Source organism: Aquarana catesbeiana, linkage group LG08 (assembly GCF_042186555.1).
Source record: "Aquarana catesbeiana isolate 2022-GZ linkage group LG08, ASM4218655v1, whole genome shotgun sequence".
Taxonomy (NCBI): Eukaryota; Metazoa; Chordata; class Amphibia; order Anura; family Ranidae; genus Aquarana; species Aquarana catesbeiana.
The window spans coordinates 298,246,440-298,267,331 of record NC_133331.1 but is presented as its reverse complement, the minus strand read 5'-3'; the positions used below and the strand labels follow the sequence as shown (position 1 = coordinate 298,267,331).

The window sequence follows — 20,892 nt, the reverse complement described above, 5'->3', positions numbered from 1 at the left end:
AAACAGCAAACAGACAGCAAACAGCAACAGACAGCAAACAAACAGCAAGACTTAAACAGGATAATTACCACCGCTCTAGGTGATCGGGTTCAAGCTTCCCGTCCTCCGCTATGTGGATGATTGTGAGAGCCCCAGGTGCCGGCAATTGCTATTCCAATGGTATGTGTGTGATGGAAAAATCTGGACAGCCGCACTCCGGATTAGAAAAGTGAAAAATAAAATCCTCTTTATTGAAAAAGTAATAACATGATTAAAATCCGTACATGGCTTTGTTGGGATAATGCAGCATAACCGCTAACGCGTTTCACGCTCCCATAGAGCGCTTACTCATAGCTGGTTTGTACAAAAGTGATCACCACTTATATACACATAATTTATCTACCACATGACTACATATTGATTATCTGATTTGAAACAGCTGATCGTTAGTCTGTGTGGGGTCTTTTTGGCATAGATGTGATTGGATGTGCGTCCTATAGTGGATTCACTAATGAAGACATGAATATATAAATGAAATGTATTCATATTGGCAAATGTCAACATATATAAATAATAAAAAATTCTATTCAAGGTTTTTGAAAAACATGTTTGTTATTTTTCAAAACCACAATAATGAGATGGGTGCTGGAATTTGACGTTCAAACGTATAAATTGTCATACGGATAGGCGCAAGTATGGGCAAACTATGTGAGCTGGTGGCTGCGGTATAATGTAAACGGTGTATAAGATGAGAATTGGAATTAGGTCTATATGCATGTGATAAAAAGATGTGCATCCAACACCACTATCAGTGTCTACAAGAAAAGACTAAATATGTGTGTATGGTGCATAAATATATGCAAAATTTTTTTTTTTTTTTTTTTTTTTTTAACGACATAAAGATAAAAATAATGATGAAAAGCAATTCTTTATATGTGTGTGTATGTGTATATGCATGATGATTTCAACTTTCAAAAAACGTGGTGACATATGTGAATTGGAAGCTGGGCAGGAAACTGGCGTCCTGTCGCAATAATGCGACCAAAATTATCCTGATTTACAGGAGTCTATGTGTGAATAAATGCTTTTGCTTCAATTCCTACATGTGTGAATATTATTCTTTGCAACATATAAAGGATTGTGAAACTTATCACTCTCTGATAACCCCGCCACTCCAGCTTCACAAAAGTGCTCATTTAAAACCTTGCATCACTCCGCATGGGATGCATTAATCCCAATCAGGTAACAACATTAACGTTGCTGAACGTCTTTCTTTGAAGCAATCACATCTCTCGATGAGTTGTCTTCAAGTGTATGGGCAGAACTATATGAGGTAGATAAAAATGGGACAAAGTGCAGTGTTTATGCACCTGTCTCTATTCTTTCTATACATAGTATAATATTGGCAGTGACCATATGACAGGTTCTTCCAATATTTGTGTTTATATCAATAGATAAGTAACAATCTCACTAAACCAATTACTATGTGAAATAAACAACTAATCTACCTCTTTGAAGACCACAGCTCTTAAATCAACTCAAAACACATGGGAACCTTGCAAAAAAGGTAATGAACCATGTACACATGTGGTAAAAAACATTTGTGCAAAGTTAGGCTAGCCATACACCATACAATTCTCCCGTGCAACTCTGGTCTAGATTACAATTCTCCCGTGCAACTCTGGTCTAGATTCACCAAAACCACACAATAGGAGGCCAAACCCAAACACCCTCAACTTGTATGCAATCAGGCAGGCCCTTCTACCACACAGCTGAAGGCAAATCCAAAGAAAATTGGACAAGAAGATTGCACGGTGTATGGCCAGCATTAGTGTTATAGTCTACCTGCAGCTACCATCAAACAATAATGTCTAATTAGAAACGAGATTCAAGTGACAGTGAATGCAAAAGATATAGTAAATTGTTTCTTTTAAATGAAAACATATATGCATATCACTAGTCATTTGCTCGTATGGATTGGAGTGTGTGTAGCCCAATAAAATGTATACAGCAAGACTTGTATACTCTAACTCTGGTTTTAACTCCCACTTATTTCAGCTCCACTTACACCAAGCTCCACAGCTTCAGACTGAGCACGGGAAACGATTTGTGCTGGGAGGGCGATTTTTGCTGGGGGGGGGTTGAAAAAGGGAAAGAAGGGTTTGTGCTGGGATGGGGGGTTGATTTGTGCTAGAAGTAGGCAGAGGATTTGTGCTGGGGGGGAGATTTGGGGAAAGGAGAATTAGTGCTGGGAGGGGGGGATATGGGGAAGATGATTTGTACTAGAAGTGGGGAAAATATTTATGCTTGGAGGGGGAGGATTTATTCCGGGAGGGAGAGTGGGGGGAGAAGAGATTTGTGCTTTGAGCAGCAGAGGATTTGTGTTAAGAGGGGTAAATTGAGGGCGGTGAGGATAAGTGCTGGGATAGGGAAGAAGGGGGGATTATGCTGGGAGGGGGAATTGGGAAGGATGGAGGAGGACTTGTGCTGAGGACGGGGGAAGATGATTTGTGTTGGGAGGGGGGATTGTGTAGATTAGTGCTATTTTTTTGTGGAGGGGAAGAAGTGGGGATTTTTGCTGAGAGTGTTAAGAGTGTGTGTGTGTGTGGGGGGGGGGGGGGCAGGGGGGGTGTTGTACTCTCTTTATCCCTGCACTTCATGCTACACATCCCTGACTCCTGCACTCTTTTTGCTTTGTACTCCTGATTCCTCTTACACACTCCTGTCTCCTGCATTCTGTACATTACACACTCCTGTCTCCTGCATTCTGTACATTACACACTCCTGTCCCCTGAATTCTGTACATTACACACTCCTGTTCCCTGCATTCTGTACATTACACACTCCTGTCCCCTGCATTCTGTGCATTACATACTCCTGTCCCCTGCAATCTGTACATTACACACTCCTGTCCCCTGCATTCTGTACATTACACACTCCTGTCCCCTGCATTCTGTACAATACACGATCCTGTCCCCTGCATTCTGTACATTACACACTCCTGTCCCCTGCATTCTGTACAATACACGATCCTGTCCCCTGCATTCTGTACATTACACACTCCTGTCCCCTGCAATCTGTACATTACACACTCCTGTCCCCTGCAATCTGTACATTACACACTCCTGTCCCCTGCATTCTGTACATTACACACTCCTGTCCCCTGCATTCTGTACATTACACACTCCTGTTCCCTGCATTCTGTACATTACACACTCCTGTCCCCTGCATTCTGTACAATACACGATCCTGTCCCCTGCATTCTGTGCATTGCACACCCCAACACCGCACTCTACTCTATACATTATACTGTACATTACATGCTTCTCACCAAAGTGTTCATCGTCTGAACATTTGCCGGTTGCTATGGAGTCCCTGAATATTTTTATAATTCTTAATATAGTTTATAATTCTTTAAGGTCGGCTTAAGCTTATGCCGGGGTCTATATGTGTTTGTGAGACTCTTGCTTGGCACAGCAATCAAAGCACATTTTATAGGTACAAGGAAGCCTGGGTTTTATTTTTTTTTGTCCCTTAAGCCCATCCCACTGTTACCAGTTTGGGCACACCCAATTTTTCCCCATCACCACCTTCCTCAGGTGTCCCTCCTTCCCAAGTTCAAAAGTTGGGAGGTGTGGTTTATAGGGGAAGGCACCCCAGAGGGGGAGTGTCCTCAAAAACCTGCAAGGTCCTCCACCGCCATCCTCCAGTGCATCTACCGGCTCTCCCGTGCGATGTGTGAGCCGGAGAATAAATCGTCCGGCGGTGGCCATTTACCATAGAGAATATCGCGGACCACATGGTCCCCAGCCACCTCTATGACCTTCGGAGGGCAGGCGCTACTTTATGACGTCACTTCCATCCTAGGCATATGTAAACACTGCCATTTTTTTACCTAGAAAGGCGGACATCGTTTTTTTTTATTTTTGTCTTTCCTGTCTAGACCCCCGATGTCTCCATAAAGAGGACGTCATGCACTATTCCTATTACAAGGGATGTTTACATTCCTTGTAATAGGAATAAAAGTGATTCTAAAAATAAAAAATGTAAAAGGGAACGTTTAAAAAATATATATATATACTGGTATATATATTTTTTTCCATTTCAATTTTTTATTTTATTTAGGAAACAACACTCCATAATATCACAGTCAACAAAAAGGGAGATAATCACAAAACAATAATGTCCTCATCAGGGGGAATTATTATCAAAGTATTTACCACCTAGTCTTTTCTTAGTCATCTTGACGCTTTCCCTCTGGTCTTGTATTTTCCATACTCTGATTCCCTATTTGGGCTCCCTCATACACACTGCATTTGGAAACCCCCCAAATAAATGTTCTTCACCAACAGCCCCCTACCCCCTCCCCCCCCAAAAAAAAAAAAAAAAAGGAAGTACAGTACCTTTCCTCCTAAGAATTATAATAATAATGTCTCTCCTTCTCCCCGTCGTCCCTCCCCCCCATCACCCACATACAGTTACATGCCATCCCGGGGTACCCACGGCTAAAGGATGTAGTTTCCTCAACCCTCTGTGTCCTCAACAACGAGAATCCCTCCTCTGAGCTGATAAAGAGGTTCCAGAGAGACCATATCTCTCTATATTTCTCTCGTTTCTGCCTTCCTATACACACAAGGTTCTCTAATCGGTTCAGCTCTTCCACCTTCCTAAGCCACATACCCACTGAAGGTGGTTGTGTCTTTTTCCATCTAAGTGGGATACAGGATCTTGCTGCATTTAAAAGATGACACAAAATAGAGTTCTTATGTCTTAACTGGTATTTTATGGTCATACAACAGAAAAAAGGTCCTCCGGAACCCCATGGTCACAAAACTTTTGGGTGATCCTTCTGACCTCCCTCCAGTAACTCCTAATTTCATTACATGACCAAAAAATGTGTAATACTGTTCCACTTTCCTAAAAATAGGGAATAATGGAGATTCTATTGATGAAAGTCTACCCCTGGAAAAAAAATCCCTAAACATAGACGCAATGTCTATATGCACATCTCCTCCGGGTCTCGTCTCCTGAACTGTCCAGGTTCCATCAGCAATGGGACCGGGATGTTCCGGGGATGGACTCCGAGGACTGAAGTGATGTGTGGGACTTTCCATTTTAAAATACTTGTTTCCTTGAGAGACCGCCTCATTCAAAACAAGATTGTCCATAGGGCATATCTTACTCCCGCTCGGGGGCACAGGATGAGGTCTTCTCTCTCCCCGGAATGCTGGCGTTGTGACTATGCCCCCGGGGACTTCATCCACATCTTCTGGTCCTGCCCGGTAATTGCAGGTTTCTGGTCACAAATCCTTACAGAGGTAATGATCTACTAAGTATTTCTATCGTTCCATCCCCAAGAATATGCCTGCTGGGGCTGGTGGAGGACTTGGTGCCCAGGGTGAACCTTGTTGGGTCTCCTGCTGTTCTATGCCAGGAAATCCATTGTCCTATGCTGGAAGCGAAAGACTCCTCCCTCTATAGGTCTATGGAAAACAATTGTTAACAATGTGATACCCCTTTACAGGGACACCTATATACATAGAGGCTGTCCGAAAACACACGACAGAGTCTGGAGTAAGTGGTTAGCAGAACCCTCTACTGCTGCAGCAGACTAGGTGGCCTCTCTGATATATGATGTCTTGCCTTGACATCCTAATAGACCAATCCTTGATAGCAGGATAATTTAGGTGAGCTAGTTCATTATCAGCCCACCCTTGGAGCAAGAGCCAGACAGCCCATTGATGATGATATACTACGGTAGTCGTAAATATTCTAATGGAATTTTGGTAATGCGAGGATACCTTGCGACCCCTGCACGGGTCCCTTCCCTGTTAATAGCCAGATGGTGGCTGTGCTTTTGTACGTCTCAATTGTCTATGTGTTTATTAAGAAAATTTCAAAAACATAGACGCAATGTAGGTCCGATCAATGGATGTCTTTTAATATAGGGTGGGAGCTCTCTATAACACCAGGGTGCTCTATGTAGCAATACCTTGCTCTGTTCCTGCTCCAGGCTCGGCCATATATTTAGGTCTCCGCGTCGGCACCGATCAATCAAGCGTCCTAAATGTACTGCCTGATAATACTTCTATATATCTGGTGCCGTCAGTCCACCATATTGTTTGGGGAGGGTCAACAGAAGTCTATTAATTCTCAGGTTTTTTTTTTATACGCCCAAATAAATTTGGTAAATAATGTATGTATCTGTTTAAAATACTGTACAGATATATTGATAGGTAAAGCCTGGAGCAGGTACAAGAGCTTTGGTAAGATGTTCATTTTTTATAATGTTGCACCTCCCAAACCAAGAATGGAACCCCCTATGCCATTTCTCCAAAAGAGTCCGCACTTTACATAAAAGTGGTGGAAAATTGAGCTCAAATGTGCGTGTAAGGTCTACTGGGACCATAGTCCCCAGCTATGTCAGTGCTTGATCTGTCCATTTAAATTTATAGCTAGATTTTAATGTTTTTATCAAAATATTAGGAACGGCTATTCCCATTGCCTCTGACTTGGTAAAGGTAATATTAAAATATGATAAACCAACCATATTTCTCTATTTCCTGAAAAAGATTGGGGTGGGTTATCATTGGGTTTACTAGTGAAAAAAGCATGTCATCTGCGTATGCCGATATCTTATGTTGGACACTGCCTACTTTCACTCCTTGTATATCTGGATTTGCCCCGAATCTTACATTAAAAAGTTTCTAATGATAAGCGCATAGGTGACAAGGGACACCCCTGCCTGCCCCAGTTGAAGTCTATTGGGACGAAACGCGTCGGTCTTGGCTTTCTGCTTCCCACATTGCCCTTTCTTTTTACTCTGTGATCACAGTTTTTATTCTTACTGATGTATGTTGGTTTTTATAATAAATAAAAAAACACTTTTTTGACCTACACCATATGGAGGCATTTTTTTCTTTCCATAACCTTCCGGATGAGATATCTTGGGCCGTCCAGTCTGGGCTTCAACGCCTGAGGTCCAGCCTTGGTGTCCCTTCACATCCGAGTTCTGGTCTGGCGATTACCCGCACACCCCTTGGAGTCGTATTTGGAGGTCCTGGTTTCCTTGGAGATTTGCCGATCTTGGCACCCTCGCTTTACCGACTCGTTGTCGCTGACATTCGAGTTCACCTGTTCTGGTAAGAGTAGATATACTTCTCCTTTTGGTTGAAGATGTACCATCCCTGATGCTCTACATGCCGGGCAGTGCCAGTGTACTCCATCCCTGACTAGCCACTATCTGGTGGTGGACTTACACCGGTCCTTTCCAGGACCTTTACACTCATTGGACTTTCCACATTTCCATCCTTTTAAATTTTTTGTATGATTGATTCCTCATCAGCCATTTATTTTGTGCATACAGCCATTACATGTTCACCCTTTAGCTCCTCATTTTTCATTATTCACTATTTAGCATCTTTGTCACATTATTCATGTAGCAGCTTTTCACCGAAAATATATACTTCCAACTCACTCTGTCGAAGGCTTTCTCTGCGTCTGTTCCTAAAAACACGCATGGGATCCTGGATGTATTGGCTACATGAAGTTCAAAGCCTTTATAGTATTGCCCCGTTCCTCCCTCCCCGGTGACAAACCCCACCTGATCCAAATGTATCCGGGAGGGCAGATGTTCTTGCATGCGTGTCGCAATCATTTTAACGAAAAGTTTCAGATCTGTGTTTAGGAGAGAGATTGGCCTACAACTCCCGCATTGGGTGGGATCTTTAACTTTCTTTCGGTAATACGGTAATGTGGGCTCTCAAGGTTTCTGTATGAAAAATAGAGGTTAAATCGCCCAGTCCATTAAACATGTTTACAAGGTAGGGCCCCAGAGTAGCCATTAGTTGTTTATAATAGTATACAGTGAAGACATCTGGGCCCGGTGCTTTACCAGGCTTTGATGAGTTTCTGTAATTCCTCTAAGGCAGTGGTCTCCAAACTGTGGCCGGCGGGCCGGATGTGGCCCTCTGCTTGCCTTTATCCGCCCCGCGGGGCACTATTCCTTCCACTGATACAAGGCACTATATCTCCCACTGACATCAACAATGGGGCACTATTCCATCCACTGACACCATCGTTGGGGCACAATTCTTCGCACTGACACCAATGATGGGTATTTTTCTTGATGGAGCACTACTACTTCCACTAATATCAATGATAGGGCACCATTCCTCCCACTGATACCAAGGATGGGGCACCATTCCTCCCACTGATACCAATGATAGGGCACCATTCCTCCCACTGATACCAAGGATGGGGCACCATTCCTCCCACTGTTACCAATGATAGGGCACCATTCCTCCTACTGATATCAATGATAGGGCACAATTCCTCCCACTGATACCAATGATAGGGCACCATTCCTCCCACTGATACCAAGGATGGGGCACCATTCCTCCCACTGATACCAATGATAGGGCACCATTCCTCCCACTGATACCAAGGATGGGGCACCATTCCTCCCACTGTTACCAATGATAGGGCACCATTCCTCCTACTGATATCAATGATAGGGCACAATTCCTCCCACTGATACCAATGATAGGGCACCATTCCTCCCACTGATACCAAGGATGGGGCACCATTCCTCCCACTGATACCAAGGATGGGGCACCATTCCTCCCACTGTTACCAATGATAGGCCACCATTCCTCCTACTGATATCAATGATAGGGCACCATTCCTCCCACTGACACCAATGATAGGGCACCATTCCTCCCACTGATACCAATGATAGGGCACCATTCCTCCCACTGATACCAATGATAGGGCACCATTCCTCCCACTGATATCAAGGATGGGGCACCATTCCTCCCACTGATACCAAGGATGGGGCACCATTCCTCCCACTGTTACCAATGATAGGGCACCATTCCTCCCACTGATATCAATGATAGGGCACCATTCCTCCCACTGACACCAATGATGGGGCACTATTCCTCCCACTGATACCAATGATAGGGCACCATTCCTCCCACTGATACCAACGATGGGGCACCATTCCTCCCACTGATACCAAGGATGGGGCACCATTCCTCCCAATGACACCAATCATAGGGCACCATTCCTCCCACTGACACTAACAATGGAAATTATTCTTCCCACTAATACCAATGATGAGGCACGGTTTCTCCTCCTACTGCCTACAGGCAGTGTTATGTAAATTTTTTTATGGAATTTTTTTACCACCTCTGATCACTAAGTATGAGGAATTTTCTACTCTCAATGGTCACAATCCGGCCCTCCTAAAGTCTGAAGGCCAGTAAGCTGGCCTTTTGCCTAGAAAGCTTGGAGACCCCTGCTCTAAGGTAATGGGTAAATCCAGGAAGATAATTGCCGCTGCAAACCCAAATCCTCTTAAAGCATACGCCCTGTTGGAACACTCAGGTGCAGGCTCTGCAAGGAATCAGAGAGCAAAAAAACAAGTCCGGGATGGCCGCACACCGATTAGACACCTTCATTGAAGATAAAATCCAATACAGTCAGTGCATATTTGCAAAGGCAGGGATAAAAAGTTGACGCGTTTCACGCCATGTATTGGTGCTTAGTCACAGTACTATGACTAAGCACCAATACATGGTGTGAAACGCGTCAGATTGGGGGGATATTTATTATAGCAAAAAGTAAAAAAAATTACTCTTTTTTTCAAAAATTTCTGTCTTTTTTTCTTTATAGCGCAAAAAATAAAAACCGCCGGAGGTGATCAAATACCATCAAAAGAAAGCTCTGTTTTTGGGGAAAAAAGGACGTCAATTTTGTTTGGGTGCAACGTCGCACGACCGCGCAATTGTCAGCTAAAGCGACGCAGTGCCGTATCGCAAAAAGTGCTCTGGTCAGGAAGGGAGGTAAATCCTTTCGGGGCTGAAGTGGTTAAAGTGTTTACTATTTATTCAGAGGCGCCCCTCTCCTTGTTTTTTTTTTTTTCTCAGCTCTACGGGGAGTAGGTACAATAGCTCAACCTGCAAGCGTATCACTAACCTGCAAGCGTATCGCTAATCTCACCACTGCTAAGGTATTACTGAGGTACTACTAGGCTACTACTAGAGTATTAAAATATAAAAAAAGACATTACTGCGCTAACTTTAAAATGAAGTGAAAAAGCTGCTAGAAACGTGCGCCGTCAATAAATTAGTTTCGTATTACAATTAATTCGTATTTCGTAAATTTGTGTTCGAAATTCAATTTAAATTTGTACGAAATATTAATTTTTGTTCAGGTTTGTTAACTTTTCATAACAATTACGAATGTTCGTTATGATGAATTTATCATTATGAGGGGCTCCCGCCATCCCTGTGCTGTGCTGACTTCTTGGGGTTTTTAAATTTTAGGTTCGTTAACTTTTCGCAACAATTACGAATGTTCGTTAGGAATTTGGATCCGAAATTCGTAAACGAAATTTCGTATTTCGTACAAAATTCGGGAAGCATAGCAATTCGTATTTCGGATCCTCCCGAATGTACGAATTTACGGAAATTCGTACGAATTTTCAATTCGTACGAAACTAATCACACGTGTCTAAAAGCTGCTACATAAACAATGTGAGAAGAATGCTAAGAAGTGAATGGTATAAAATGTAGCGCTAAAGAATAAACACATATGCATATGTGAGTGAATAATACAAAAGTCAATCATACAAAAAAAAACGACTCCAAAGGGTGTTGTAGACAGACACCAAACAGCTTCTCACATTGCCCCTCATTTTTACTCAGTTTTTATTCTTATTTATGTATGTTGGTTTTTAGAACTAAAAAAAACTACTTTTTTGACCTACACCCTATGGAGGCATTTTTTCTTTGCATAAACTCCCGGACGAGAGTTCCTTTGTGGTCCAGTTCAACCTTCTGTGTCTAAGTTCCAGCCCTGGTGTTCTCAACATTCGAGCTCCGGTTCGGTGTTTGTCTACAACTCCCTTTGGAGTCGTGTTTAGAGGTCCTTGGTTCCTGGGAGTCTTGTTGATCTGCCGATCCTCGGCATCCTTGCCTTCACGACCCGTTGTCGCTGACATTCGAGTCCACCTGTTTCCGGTAATGCCGTGTACACACGGGCGGACTTTTCGGCATCAAAGGTCCGACGGTCTTTCCAACGGACTTTCGACGGACTTCCGACGGACTTTCAAACGAACGGACTTGGCTCCACACCAAAGTCCGACGGATTTGTACATGATGACATACGACCGGACTAAAATAAAGAAGATGATAGCCAGTAGCCAATAGCTGCCCTAGCGTCGGTTTTCGTCCGTTGGACTAGCATACAGACGAGCTGGTTTTTTCGACTGGACTCGAATCCGTCGGAAAGATTTGAAACATGTTTCGAATCTAAAGTCCGTCTGATTTTCGACCGAAAAGGTCCGTCGGAAGTCCGATGAAGCCCACACATGGTCGGATTGTCCGACGGATTCGTTCCGGCGGACGAGTTCGGTCGAAAAATCCGCCCGTGTGTCCACGGCATTAAGAGTAGATATACTTTCCCTGTTTCTTGGTCTGGAGATGCACTACCTTTGATGCCCTCACTGCTAGACAGTGCCAGTGTATTTCATCTTTGATTAGCCACTATTCGGTGGTGGACTCATATTGGTCCTTTTTTAGGACCTTCACAGGCATTGGACTTCTTCACGTTTCCATTATTTTTGTATGATTGATTTCTGTATTATTCACTCACATATGCATATGTGTTTATTCTTTAGCGCTACATTTTATACCATTTACTACTATTACTGAGTATTACTGAGATGATCAGAGAAAGAAAAATAATAATAACAGGGCAACGTCTAGCGAACTACACTCATTCAGTTGCCATTAAATTGCGCTCTCCACCGTTGCATAAGAAAATCGCACAGTCTCTATATCCACGGTGGTTGATCGAGGTAAAAAGCAAAACAGTCTAGTTGAAAAATGTTATACCGCACTAGAGTTTAAAACATATACATATATATAGCTTCAACAAAAACACATCAAATATCTCTATAGTGCAAAAAATTGTATACAAATAAGTTGCGCTCATATAACGTGAGTGATCCCGTGTAAACAAATGAGAAACAAAGGTGCAATAGTATTGCAGTGAAATACGTTCTAAGTGAAAAAAACAATACGTGTAAACTAAAAATCAGAAAGTCTGTATGTAAAAGTCTATATGAAAAACTCTTCATCAGCAAAAATCAAAGATTACAATTAAGTCCATAGCAGGAAAAAAACTGTGTGAAAAGATGATAATTCCAGATTCCTTCCACCTTCACCAAAAAAGAGAGGGGAGGAGGAGGGGAGAGAGGGGGAGGGGGAATCCTTGAATCAAAAACGAACCCCAGTCGGTGCGTGGGGACCCTTACCTGAAGTGGTGGACCCTCCTAAAGAGCAAGGTCTTATGCGCCAGGAGATTTAGCCCTCGGCAGGGTCTAACAAACCTGTTGGGGTTAGGGTTAGAACTTAGGGTTAGGAGTTAGAGTTAGGTTTCCCCTTGAAGAACAAGGTTAGGACTCAGGGATTGTAATAAGGACCTCCTCCAAAGGTCAGCAGGCGTGTCCCCAGAGGTCAAAGCTCAGGAGGCGTGGCTGACCCACCCCCACCAAGTGTTCCACCTACCCCAACTAAGTCGGGGAACGAACAAGTACCTCCGTCTTCCTGGAGCCCTGCAGACACAGCGATGAGTCCTCCGCGGTATTCCCAATTGGAAATAGAAAGTCCGGTCTGTGGGGCGCACTATGACAAAAGTCACCGGTGCAAGGAGGACAAAACACACTCCGATAGTATAGTATTGTTAAAAAGTAGGTAGCCTTTATTTCAAAAAACGAGCGGATGCGACCGCATTAAAACGTAAAAAAACACAGCTGGCAAGCTTAAAAAAACAGCAACACTCGTACACTTCCGGCATCACGCAGGGGGGAAATGACGTTAGCGCCTAGCACCGCCCTACCTGTTTCGTCATACAAAACGAGGGATTGGTTGCACACTGGAACTCCAAATTATCTCGATGTCATCTTTATTGTCAAAAGGGTCAGACAGATACAGGCAATTGTAGACGTTTCACAAGCGATAGCTTGCTTGTTCACTTGTGAAACGTTTACCATTGCCTGTATCTATCTGACCCTTTTGACAATAAAGATGACATTGAGATAATTTGGAGTTCCACTGTGCAACCAATTCCTTGTTTTGTTCGTCTTCCACGGTGGTGAGCCCGAGGTCTGCACCTGTGACCTGCTTCGTCACACGTGACGTCTGCCTAGGGCCCTCCCCTCCTCCTCCCCTCTCTTTTTTTTGGTGAAGGTGGAAGGAATCTGGATCTTATCACGCCATTGGAATTATCATCTTTTCACACTGTTTTTTCCTGCTATGGACTTAATTGTCATCTTTGATTTTAGCTGATGAAGAGTTTTTCATATAGACTTTTACATACAGACTTTCTGATTTTTAGTTTTCACTTATTGTTTTTTTCACTTAGAACGTATTTCACTAATATAGTCTAATTACCTGGTATATTACTGTCTTCCACTTTCACACCAGCTGTTGCCGGGAAGAGTCCAAAAGAAGTAGTCTATGACCAGGGAAGATCCAAGCACTCAACTGCTTTCTGTGTCAGTATCCATGCTTATACACACTTCACTGGTGGGGTAGGGTGTCTGGGCTTTAGATGGGGTCCCCCCGTTCAACTGCTGTATTCACCACCTGCTCTGCCACTATTAGGCAGCTGTGTAGCTATATAGCTATTATGTTGAATCAGGGCCGTTGGGTGAGCCTCTCCGGCCCGAGGGGTGTCAGCCGCTGTGGGCTGTTTTTGGGCGTGGGGCATTTACGGAGCCGGCATGGATCAGGAGCTCAGCTGCCTTGCGTCCTCACCCATCCATTGCTAGGCCACTCCAATCTCTGCTCCAGTTTTACGCGCCCCCCCCCCCCCCCCCCGTGTCCTCTGTAACTCTAAACAGGTAACCTTTAAAGTATTTCAAAGCATAGCCTATGGAGATTTTTAAGGTACCGATGTTTGGCACCATTCCACAAGCGTGCGCAATTTTAAAGCGTTACATGTTAGGTATCTATTTACTCGACGTAACATTATCTTTCACATTATACAAAAAATAAATTAAAAAAATCGGGCTAACTTTAGTGTTTTTTTTTTTTTCTTTATTCATAAAATAGTTTTTTTTCCCCCCCAAAAAAACGCGTTTGAAAAATTGCTGCGCAAAAAAGTGCGACATAAGAAGTTGCAACAACCACCGTTTTTATTCCCCAGGGTCTCTGCTAAAAAAATATATAATAATATTTGGGGGTTCTAGATTTTCTAGAAAAAAAATTATGATTTTTACATGTAGTGTCAGGAGTGCCAGAATAGGCCTGGGCTGAAAGCGGTTAAATAAACGTCTCCTGACATTTAGGTGTCTATTTAAAAAAATGTCAGGGCCCAATGAAAGCGTGCGTACTATTCGTCTCTGTGAATTGGGGTAATAAAGGAATGTTATTTGGCCCTTTGCTATTCTGTTTGAATGTTTTCCTCTGATTTAAAACGGAGAATGCTGCATTTGGCCACTAGATGGAGCTAATGCCTATGATACTTAGTGCCATATAATAGCCAAATGCAGTTTTCTCTGTATTACATTAATGGTTGGTATAATATTGCTGGTTTAATTATCTTATGCCCTTTAATGTGACAAGCATTCCCCCAGCTGTGACAAATTCTGGCCGTATTTTCATTAACACAGCAATTTCCTCTGACCATCATCTCAATTATGGGTCAATAATGCGCTATCAATACTGCATTGCCACATTATTGCCACTAGATGGAGCCAATTATCATAGGAAATCACTGAAATAAAATATGACCAATACTGGTCACGGCTGGGGGAATGCGCGTCACATTTGTTCTGGAAATTTATTGATAGGCAACTCCTATCCTCATATTGATTAGCGGTTCCAAATAAATAACTACTGCAGTAGGGAACAGACACAAAAGATACACTCCGCATCTTCCCAAATAACTGTTTTAATATGACACAATTGAAGGTTTTTATACACATGATTACGTAGCTATCACATTAATATTACAATTGTACTTTTATGGTAACAAGGGGCGTAACATAGGCAGGCTAATTCTAATCAGGACTGGAAAGAATGCAAACATGTCATGAAAACATTATTAGTGCCGTGTGCAATACATACAAAATACAATACAATTCTATACAGAACTTACACATTTCCTTTACACATTCATTCTACAAAGTTTTTAGAGACAGACCTGTAAGTGTTTGTGAAATCTTCCACCACAAAATGTACTCAGCCAATGAGAGGTAATGACTCCATTTTTATTTTAAAAGGCCTAGAGGACCGCCTTTTAAGTGGTGGGGTTAACGTGTTTCATCCTGGAAGACGACTTGAGAAAACAGACCTCTTGCAAGAGTTTACACCACAAAATGTACTCAGCCAATGAGAGGTAATGACTCCATTTTTATTTTTCTCCTGCTATCAATGGCCAACACGGTACAACACTTCATCCATGTCTTTGGTGATCTCTGATCTCCTTATCAACTGTTTCTTCCATGATGAAGATCAGCCATGGAGTATATCTGAGGTGTATATCAGGGTGTGCTTCTTCCCCACATGTCCAGCAACATTCATATACAAGACATTTCCCGCACTCACTAATACACCTCGAGGGTTGTGTGGGACCCCTGATGTACAGGAAGACAGGACTTCAATGAGGAACATTTCCTTCAGTCAGACCAGGAAAGTTCATTCTCCTCCGTGTCCAATCTCAGATGACTGTAAACAGAGGACTTCTGTGGGTTATACTTCCTCCAATCAGAAGAGGAAAGTGGATTTAACTCCGCGTGCACTCTCTGATGTTTGCTAAGACCGGACTTCTGTGAAAAACATTTCCCGCACTCAGGACAGGAATACAGCTTCTCCCCCGTGTGCAATTCCTGATGTGTGGAAAGAGTGGACTTCTCTGAAAAACTTTTCCCGCACTCAAGACAGGAATACGGCTTCTCTCCAGTGTGAAATTTCTGATGTCTGTAAAGACCGGACCTCTGTGAAAAACTTTTATCGCACTGAGGACAGGAATACGGCTTCTCCCCCGTGTGAGAACTCAGATGGTCATAAAAACTGGACTTATCTAAAAAACATTTCCCACACTCAGAACAGGAATACGGCTTCACTTCCGTGTGAGATCTCCGGTGTTTATTAAAACTATTCTTCACTGTGAAACATTTCCCACACTCAAGACAACAATACGGCTTCTCCCCCATGTGAGACCTCTGATGTATAACAAGTTCTGAATTTTTTACAAAACAGTTGCCACACTCAGTACAGAAATACGACTTTTCTCCGGTATGCATTCTCTGATGTGTGTAAAGATTGGAGCTCCTTGAAAAACACTTCCCGGACTCAGGACAGGGAAATCTTTTATGTGTTGGAAGGACAGCACCGTCCCTCACAGTCTGAGGTTCCTCAGCATAAGAGGAATAGGATGGTCCGGCACCATCCCCCACAGTCTGAGGTTCCTCAGGATATGAGGAATACGATGGTCCGGCACCGTCCCTCGCAGTCTGAGGTTCCACAAGATAAGAGGAATACGATAGTCTGGCACCGTCCCTCACATTCTGAGGTTCCTCAGGATAAGAGAAATATGATGGTACGGCACTGTCCCTCACAATCTGAGGTTCCTCAGGATAAGAAGAATACAATGGTCCGGCACCGTCCCTCACAGTCTGAGGTTCCTCAGGATAAGAGGAATACGATGGTCCGGCACCGTCCATCAAAGTCTGAGGTTCCTCAGGATAAAAGGAATACGATGGTCCGGCACCGTCCCGCACAGTCTGAGGTTCCTCAGGATAAGTGGAATATGATGATCCGGCACCGTCCCGCACAGTCTGAGGTTCCTCAGGATAAGTGGAATACGATGGTCCAGCACTGTCCCTCACAGTCTGAGGTTCCTCGGGATAAGAGGAATACGATGGTGCGGCACCGTCCTGCACAGTCTGAGGTCCCCCAGGATAAGAGGAATACGATGGTCCAGCACCGTCCCTCACAGTCTGAGGTTCCTCAGGATAAGAGGAATACGATGGTCCATCTACACTGTGTGGTGCCGGGTGGACATCTGAGATAGCCGGGTTTTCTCCTGGACTATACTGTGTGATGTCCTCATCTTCTACTTTACAGTCTGGAGACAAAGTGAGACAATCCTCTGAGGTTTTCCTCATCTCCCGTCCATCTACTAAAATAGAAATACAAAGATTATTACTAGACATGAGCAGATTGGTTCCCCTAAACCAGGACTCCGCCCACATCAGGCAGCTTTGTCTCTGAAGATCTTACAATTCCCCCCTCAAGGTAACTAGTAAATGGGTCCTCTGATCTCCTACCAGTTCATTTCTTTATTCATGGACCTTAGTCAGAGAGTGAGGAAACAACAAGAACTGTCTTTTATAGGAGGGACAGCGATGAGGGGATTATTATGTGTATATATAGCAGTGGGTAGAGGGGAGAGAGCATAAGTCAGGACTATGTAATGTATAACATAGAGTATATAGTGCAGGGGTCAAAACTCATAATATTGGTATTCAGTAATCAGTGGTGGCTCAAATATATACTGGAGACAAGTTGCAGAGGTCCCACACCGCTGCCTCCCATCTCCTGAGACTGCACTCAGTGACTTGGGTCTGAGACTATACAGACATATCCCTCCACCCGGCACAGCCAGCAAATAACAGAGCAAGTAACCCCGGGGGAATTGTTCTGTTGGCGATATATACATTCTGTATAATAATAATAATATTCTGGACCAATCAGTGAGCAGTATGGGTGGAGGAAAAGATTTAGTGTTAATGACCCACCTGTGCTGATCTCTGTAGGAGTGTCCTCCTCTATAAATGTCCCCGTTATTCCATCCTCCTCCATAGACTGCTGATCATCCCTCACATACCTCTCTTCTTCTTCTGCTTTAACCTCAAATTCTAAATTGATTGGATCTCCACTCTAAACCAAGAAAATGAGAGAGAATATCATCTATAAAATAGAAGATTTATTATTGTGAAATCATATAAAAAAATACACATCCTCTACACAAGTCCATGTTCTAGATTCTCCATCCCACCAACCTTGTAACATTGAGGGATGGTGTGATCTTCCTGTGTGGGATCCCACCAATACAGAGGATGGGGACATCTCTCTGGTGGGTTTATGTAGCTGGATGACTCCCCCATGATGTCCTGGTACAGATCTTTGTAAACTTTTGTAAACTCTGAATCCTCCATTATCCCATCCTCATCATCCTCCTTTATTTCTTCTAAAAGCTCAACTTTAGAATCTCTCAGGTTTCCACTCTGAATATATAATAAAAATGACATCAATTGTAACAATGCAGATAATGTACAGATCCTAATGATACTATCAGTGATTGTTCCTCATCTACCTGATGATGGTGAGGGATGGTGTGACCTTCCTGTGTGGAATCCCGGGAGTACAGAGGACGGGGACATCTCTCTGGTGGGTTCCCATTACTGGATCCATCTGTAGGAAACACACACACTGACTGAATACATTGTTTCTATGTGTTTATCAGATGATGGGGGATCTAGGTGGACCCTCCGTACTGCTCTCTCCTTTACAATAAAGTCTCCTCTTACCCGGTGATGTGAGGGGCGGCTGATTGTCCATCATGACGTCCTTCCCAGCACCGCTCACCTCTCCTGTCAGCAGCTCGATGATCTCTCTGGTGACTTCTAGAATCTTCTTTTTATTTCTCTATTCTATCAGGGAGGGAGGTGGAGGCAATGTGATGGTCATATGATCTCCAGACTTCACAGGAGGAAAACTCTAGATTTGAACACAAATAGTAAAATCAAATGACATTCCCAGAATCCTCCTCACCTCACTGGTCAGGTCTCTTTTTATTTAAACCCCACTTCATGCTGAGGTTTCTGATATTACATACAATGCAGGTCCAACAGCCCTACTTTGAAAGTGAGGAGGCCAGGGGTCGGCCCTCATCCTAAGAGCATCAGAACAAAGAGTCAGATAGAGAGATATTAGGAGGAGGAGCTGTGAGGTCAGTGTGATGTCATAGGATTCTCTGACTCTGATTGGAGGGACATTGGGAGGAGGAGCTGTGGAGACGCTCTGTGAAGTTTCTGTACACAGGATCATTTCTCCCGGGTGCGTCCCTCCTCTCCTAAACTGAAAGATGATCTTTGTCTTTGGGCTTTGCCAGGACACATCATATTCCTGTGATCTCCGTGTTCTCCGGAGACTTTACTGATCACATTTTAGGATGAGTAACTGAGACTGGGACCATAATAAAAAAAAAATTCTAGACATCTACTACAAATTACATTCTTCCCTATTTCTTCTTATTTGAATCTTATAAAATAAAGACATATATATCCCAATCCCACCTAATTACCCCCCCCCGTCACTAATAAAAGTAGTATAATCCATTTGTCAGGAATGTGTTGCGCTCCTGCTCCTCATTCCTGCATCCTGGTTTTGGCTGTGATGCATTCTTCTGTCTGTCAGTCCACCTGCACGGTGATTGATGTGGTCAGGCTCTGGTTAAACCTGATTTAAGCCAGCCAAGCCTGCAGTCTCAGGCTTCTGATATTGTGTTTGTAACACGTGCTCCAAGCTCATATAAATCACACTCCCATAGGACCTCCTTTGAGACAGTGGACCACTCCCTCCTCCAAAAAACTTCTCTCCTTTGGTCTCCGTGACTGTACTCTTCGCTAGTTCTCATCCTAACACACCTTCAGCATCATAGCTCTACTTCCTCCTCTCCTCTTTCTCCGTCGGGGTCCCCCCAAGGTTCTGTTCTTGAGCCTCTCCTATTCTCGATCCACACCTCCTCCCTGGGTCAACTTAAAACCTCTATGGCTTCCAATACCATCTCTACATTGATGACACCTAAATCCCTGTTGCTACCCCTCAGCTCACTCCATCAGTCTCTTCACGCATCACTAATTTTCTAACAGACATATCAGCCTGGATGTCACACCACTTCCTCCAACTCAAACTATCCAAAACCAAGCTCATAATATTTCCTCCCCCTGACTTATCTGTCAAGATCGATGGCACAACCATCAACCCGTGTCCCCATGCCAAGGTCTTAAGTTTAATCCTGGACTCTGAACTCTCCTATCTGCCCCACATCAATCACTGTCCAAAGCTTTCCGCCTCTATAACATCTCCAAAATACGTTCCTGCCTAAACAATGACACCACAAAGCTCCTGACTCACTCACTTATTTACCTTTACATAGGCTACCCCCCTTTAGTTCATCATGAATGCTGCTACTAGGGATGAGCCGAACACCCCCTGGTTCAGTTCACACCAGAACCTGCGAACGGACCGAAAATTTGCACTAATGTTAGAACCCCATTGACGTCTATGGGACTCGAACGTTCAAAATCAAAAGTGCTCATTTTAAAGGCTAATTTGTATGTTATTGTCCTAAAAAGGGTTTGACCCGGATCCTGCCCCAGGGGACATGTATCAATGCAAAAAAACTTTTAAAAACGGCCGTTTTTTCGGGAGCAGTGATTTTAATGATGATTAAAGTAAAAAAAAAAAAAAAAAAAGTGAAATATTCCTTTAAATATCGTACCTGGGGGGTGTCTATAGTATGCCTGTAAAGTGACGCGTGTTTCCCGTGTTTAGAACAGTCCCTGCACCAAATGACATTTTTAAAGGAAAAAAAGTCATTTAAAACTGCTTGCGGGTTTAATGTAATGTCGGGTCCTGGCAATATGGATGAAAATCAGTGAGATAAACGGCATGGGTACCCCCCAGTCCATTACCAGGCCCTTTGGGTCTTCTATGGGTATTAAGGGGAACCCCACACCCAAATTAAAATAAGGAAAGGTGTGGGGCCACCAGGCCCTATATACTCTGAACAGCAGTATACAGGCAGTGCAAACAAGACAGGGACTGT

The 20,892-nt window shown here is 43.4% G+C and overlaps 1 protein-coding gene across 1 annotated transcript; it reads right to left on the bottom strand.

Annotated features, from left to right (window-relative positions):
- Positions 1–14,899: 14,899 nt before the first annotated feature.
- On the bottom strand, positions 14,900–17,232 carry LOC141104838 (uncharacterized). Its single transcript, XM_073594617.1, has one exon. It carries the CDS (start codon positions 17,210–17,212, stop codon positions 15,674–15,676), a length of 1,539 nt encoding a protein of 512 aa, XP_073450718.1. The 5' UTR covers positions 17,213–17,232; the 3' UTR covers positions 14,900–15,673.
- Positions 17,233–20,892: the final 3,660 nt, after the last annotated feature.